A 6,000-nucleotide genomic window follows, 5' to 3' on the forward strand; every position below is an offset into this window, starting at 1 on the left:
CTCCTGGTCAACCTCCCATCTTCTCTGTTTCATAAACTTGTGGTTGTGTAAAACCTTTGCTGTCTGGGTTCTAATCTTCACCAAATCCCATTCACTCATCACCCCCCTCTTGGTTTCCAGGTCACCAAAAGTCTTGATTTGAAAATTCTCATCCTTGTGTTCAAATCCCTCCATAACCTGAGCTCTCCCTATATTTGTTTCCTCCCAAAAGACGTGCTGGTTAGGTGCGCTGGCCATGCTAAATTCTTCCTCAGTGTACCCGAACAGGTGATGGAGTGTGGCGACTAGGGGATTTTCACAATAACTTAATTGCAGTGTTAATGTAAGCCTACTTGTGACACTAATAAATATATTTTTAAACTTTAACTTGTAGTCCCCTCCAGCCCGACAGCCTTCTAATGACTTTGCATTCCTCCAATTCAAATCTCTTGTGCATTCCTCACATGCTTTGCTGTGCTTTGAGCTGTCTTGGCCCTAAACTCTAAATTTCCTTTCCTAAAACTCTCTTTCCCTTATCATGTTCCTCTCCTTCTTGAATACACACCTTAATTTCTATCACTTTGACCAAGCTTTTAATGACACATCCTAAATTTTCCTTTGACTCAGTATCTGAATGTACTACTATGAAGTGTTTGGGGTGTTTTATTAATTGAAAGACTCTGTACAAATGCAAGTTGTTACTATAATGAAGTAATTGGAATTGCATAATCTGGCTAGTCCTATTATTCTTTTTTAAATTCTAGATTCTAAGTACGCTATTTCAATTTTAAACATAAGAAGATGGTTTCCGAAGAATGACATGTAATTAACTAACTATTAATCACCACAATGCTGAAAAGCACTTACAATTCTCTTCTTGTGGAGGAATCTTTGAGATGATTAAAGCAATTTTTATTAGAATTAATTACAGTACGTCGGGTCATTTGGCTTATTAAATCTGCAACAATATTTTTCTTTACAATGAACTGCCAAGCTTGATGGGACTTCCCTGCTCTTGCCTCATAACCTTTAATATTCTTCTTTCTGAAACAATTATCAAATTATCTTGAGAAATAATTAATGGGCTCTGCTTCAACAGCGGTCTGCTTCAGAGAATTACGTATTCTTCACTACCCTCTGCTAACATGCATCGCTGAGAAGTTCTGGGGAGTGTCAGGGCTTGCTGATAAATGTCAGCAGTGGCTGCGATACGAACATACAAATTAGGAGCAGGAATAGGCCATTTGGCCCCTTGATTCTGCTCCGCCACTCAACAAAATCATTAAGATCTTGTCCCATAGTCTGGTTCTTAACTGAATCTGATAGCCATGGCACTGAACCCTATCCCCCATACCCTCAATGTCACTCTCTTCATTAATGGGAAGGAATAAAAGTTCCGGACCTCTCGCCAACTTTACAACTTCAATAGTTAAATGTCTTGTTTTAGGTATTTTTGTTTTCTTTGCCTGTTAAAAGTGAGGTACGCCCATAGCTTAAATTACAAAACACATATAACTACTTATTTTCACATGAGAGGGTTATTCATAATTTACCAGCTTTTTTGAAGCTATTGACAAGACATTGCTAGGTTGGCATTACGGTATTGTGACTGTTTTTATATCCTTCCCTTTCATTCCCTTGTACTGTGTGTAGTAAGATTACAGAATTCAGCAAAATTCTGCACTTACGCAAGATAAAGTATGGAATAAGATCTTTCGCCTCATTGTTAATATGGATGTGGTAATCTACTGTAAAAGTGATAGGCAACTTCGGAGAGTGAGTGGATGCATGACAGAGAGATGGTCAGTATTGAAGGAGTGGTGCAGTGTCATCTGGTCAGTCCGAAGGAGTGTTGCAGTGTTGAAAGGTCAGTATGGAGGGAGTGCTACAGTATTAGAGGGTCAGTACCTAGGGAGTGCTGCAGTGTTGGAGAGTCACTACTAGGGAGTGCTGCTGTGTCAAAGGAAAGTACTTAGTGAGTGCTGCATGTTGGAGGGTCAGTCCTGAGGGAGTGCTGCAGTGTTGGAAGGTCAATACTGTGGGAGTGCTGCAGTGTCAGTGGGTCAGTGCTGACGGAGTGCTGCCATGTTGGAGGGTCAGTATTGTGGGAATGCTGCAGTGTTGGAGGGTCAGTCCTGAATGGTTGCTGTAGTGTCAAAGAGGAGGAGTGAGAAAGCGCTACAGTGTTGGAGCGTCAGTACTGATTGAGTTATTTTTATTCATTTGTGGGATGTTTATGGGATTTATGGGATTTTTATTCATTTATGGCATTGCTGGTTAGACCAACATTTTTGCCCATCCCTAGATGCCCTTCAGGTGGTGGTGAGCTGCCTTCTTGAACCACTGCAGCCCCTCAGGTGTAGGTACACCCACAGTGATGTTATGGAGGAAGTTCCAGGATTTTGATCCAGTGACAATAAAGGAACAGCAATATATTTCCAAGTCAGGGTGGGCTAATTTTCCACATTGGCGGGTAAATGCCAGTGTTGTAATTGTACTGATAGAGGTTGGCTTGGGGCATGACAAAGTTCTGGAGCACAAGTCTTCAGTACATTGCTGGAATATTATCAAGGCCCATAGCCTTTGCAGTATTCAGTGCCTTCAGACATTTCCTGATATCACATGGAGTGAATTGAATTGGCTGAAGTCTGATATCTGTGATGCTGGGGACCACTGGAGGAGGCTGAGATGGATCATCCACTTGGCACTTCTGGCTGAAGATTGTTGCGATGCTTCATCCTTATCTTTTGCACTGATGTGCTGAGCTCCTCTATCATTTAGGATGGGGATATTTGTGGAGCTTCCTCCTCCATGAGTTGTTTAATTGTCCACCACCATTCACAACTGGATGTGGTAGGATTGCAGAACTTAGATCCGATCATTAGTTGTGGAATCGCTTAGCTCCGTCTTTCACTTGTGCTTTTACTGTTTGGCACACAATTAGTCCTGCTTTGTAGCTCCACCAAGTTGGCACCTCATTTTTAGCTAGAACTGGTGTTGCTCCTGGCCTACCTTCCTGCATTCTTCATTGAACCAGGGTTGAGCCCCTGACTTGGTGGTAACGGTAGAATGGGGGATATGCTAGGCTATGAGGTTACAGATTGTGGTTGAATACAATTCTGCTGCTGTTGATGGCCCATAGCGCCTCATGGATGCCCAGTCTTGAGCTGCTTGATCTTTTCCATACCTATCCCATTTAGCACGGTGGTAGTGCCACATAATGGAGGGTATCCTCAATGTGAACAGATCTTTGTCTCCACAAGCTGTATGGTGGTCACTCCTACTGATACTGTCATGTTCAGAGGCATTTACAGCAGACAGGTTGGTGAGGATGTGGTCAAATATGTTTCCCCCTCTTGTTGGTTCCCTCATCAGTTGTCACAGTTCCAGTCTAGTAGCTATGTCCTTTAGAACCTGACCGGTTTGGTTTGTGGTGATACTACTGAGCTACTTTTGGTGATGGACATTGAAGTCCTCCATTCAGAGTACATTCTGCGCCCTTGCCATCCTCAGTGCTTCCTCCAAGTGTTGTTCAACATGGAGGAATACTGATTTATCAGCTGAGGGGGACAGTATGCAGTAATCAGCAGGGCATTTCCTTGCTCATGTTTGACCTGGTGCCACGAGAGTCGATGATCATAAATCCCTCCCAACTGTTTACCACTGTGTCCTCTCCTCTACTAGGTCTGTCCTGCCAGTGACACAATACATATCCAGGGATGGTAATGGTGGTGTCTGGGGCATTATCTGTAAGAGTACAATGACTATGTCAGGCGATTGTTTGACTAGTCTGTGAGACAGCTTCCCCAATGTTGGCACAAGCCTCCAGGTGTTAGTGAGGAGGACTTTGCAGAGTCGACAGGGCTGGATTTGCCACTGTCATTTCCAATGCCGAGATCAATGCTGGGTGGTCCATTTCACTCCTTTTTGTTCCATTCGTAGCAGTTGAATACAACCGAATGGCTTGCTAGACCATTTCAGAGGTTATTTAAGAGTCAACAACATTGCTGTGGGTCTAGAGTCACATGCAGACCAGTCCAGGTAAGGATGGCAGATTTCCTTCCCTAAAGGACATTAGTGAACCAATGGGTTTTTATGACAATTGACAATTGTTCCATTTCATCGTCATCATTAAACTTTTAATTCCAATATTTTATTGAGTTTTGGATTTGAACCCGGGTCCCCAAGCATTACCCTGAATCTCTGAATTATTAGTACTATGCCACCCTGTCGAAGGGTCAGTATTGAGGGAGTGCTGCAGTGTCAAAGTTGGGATGAGGTATTATACTAAGGTCATCACAGAATCCCTACAATGTAGAAGGAGGCCATTTGGTCCATCCAGTCTGCACTGACTCTCTGGCAGAGCCCCTTACCCAAGCCGTATTCCTATAACCCCAAGTATTTACCTGGCCAATCCCCCTAACCTACATGTCTTGGGACACTAAGGATTTAGCATGGCCAATCCTCCTAACCCACGCATCTTTGGAGTGTGGGAGTGAACAGGGACACCCGGAGGAAACCCACGCAGACACGAGTAGAATGTGCAAACTCCACACAGAAAGTCACCCAGGGCTGGAATCAAACCTGGTCTCTGGCGCTTTGAGGCAGCATTGTTAACCACTGTACCGTCGTGCCACCCCTGGTGGTAGCTGCCCTCTCGGGTGGTGTAAAAGATCCCACGTCACTACTTCAAAGAAAATCTGGGGAGTTATGTCCAGGTCTCTTGGCCAATATTGATCACTCAATCACAAAAAAAGAGATATCTAGCCATTGTGACATTGCTGTTTCTGGGAGCTTGCTGTGGGCAAATCGGTTGCCATGTTTCTGACATTCCAGCACTGAATACCCTTCCAAAATACTTGATTTGCTGCGAAGTGCTTTGAGGCAGAGTAATGGATATCTTCCTTTTACTCTACACCTGCTGCCTGAGCTGCTGACTAGTTAGCCAGCATTTCCAGTCAAATTGCAGCGACAGCAGCAAGATTTTGGCTGTTCATGGAGTGAGCCCGGTTAGTTTGGAGCCAGTGTTTGTGTTCACTTTTTGGTCTTGCATTTCCTTGGGTGATTGGGGAAATAAATCTCCCCACCCCTCAGTGCAGTAAATCCTGCATCAGATCTATCGTTACACAAGACTCCAGCAAACAAAAAGGAATGAGACTGGGAGCAATGAACACCATTACAATTCACTGAAGGTTCCGCTGTTCAGTATAAGAACTGAGCTGCCTGGGCAAACTCAAGTTTTATTCGAACAAGACAACTGATATGATCGCTGGCGATTCCACTTGTAGGCTGCAGTGAAATCTCTTGTCCATCCTTACTCACCCTTCCTTGGCTGAGCGAGTGTCCATTAAAGACATCTTCATCTTACTAAACTCCTCCGTTTCGCAGTCCGAATCGTCGTCCAGAAGGACATACTTCTCTTTCTTCGCTTCGGGCATTTTTTGGGGGGGTTTCGGAAGACCCAGAAATTCCTCTCTCGATCGCAAAATGAACCTCCGAGCAGCCGCCAGCCGCAGTCACAGCGAGTTTTTGCCCCCAGGCCGGTTAGTGGGAGGGCAGGGAGGGGAGGGAGGGGAAGAAAAGTTTTGTAAAGGCTAGCTGAAGTTCTGCTTCAATTACCTGCAGACTCCACCCATTCCCCAGGCTCTGAGAGGCTGCAGTCAGTCACAGGCTGGCTGGCTGTACCGTACAGTTGGGGGCATCCCTGACCTATTTTAATGGAATAGATTTATTGTCTTTATTGTCAGTGAGATTTTCACTTGAACCGACTCACGTTTCAAAGAGGGAGTACAATTTTAATTTATTGCCTTTCTTTATTTTACTCCCCCCCCTTGCCCTTTTCCTCCCTTTCCTTACCCTTTCTCCCCTTTTGCTTCCCCTTCCCCCTTTTTCTCAATTTAACCTCTCCCGCACCCACCCCCCCCCCCCCCCATCTTCTTCTGTTGCAGCTTACCCTCTGATTTCAGCTTCTCTGCCGTTTGGCCATTCACACCCTTTATTCTCTCTATGGAACGCCATTAG

The 6,000-nt window shown here is 44.6% G+C and overlaps 1 protein-coding gene across 2 annotated transcripts in view; it reads right to left on the minus strand.

Moving 5' to 3' along the window:
- Positions 1-5,602, minus strand: part of LOC144494019 (uncharacterized) — a 66,697-nt gene extending 61,095 nt beyond the window's left edge. Inside the window, exon 1 of one of the 2 annotated variants that reach the window (XM_078213698.1) lies at positions 5,302-5,602. In XM_078213698.1, coding sequence (XP_078069824.1) covers positions 5,302-5,417 — 116 coding nt within the window. In that variant the 5' untranslated portion in view covers positions 5,418-5,602. The remainder of the gene's footprint in view (positions 1-5,301) is intronic. The other variant, XM_078213627.1, reaches the window with a different exon arrangement.
- Positions 5,603-6,000: the final 398 nt, after the last annotated feature.

This window comes from Mustelus asterias, chromosome 1 (assembly GCF_964213995.1).
Source record: "Mustelus asterias chromosome 1, sMusAst1.hap1.1, whole genome shotgun sequence".
NCBI lineage: Eukaryota > Metazoa > Chordata > Chondrichthyes > Carcharhiniformes > Triakidae > Mustelus > Mustelus asterias.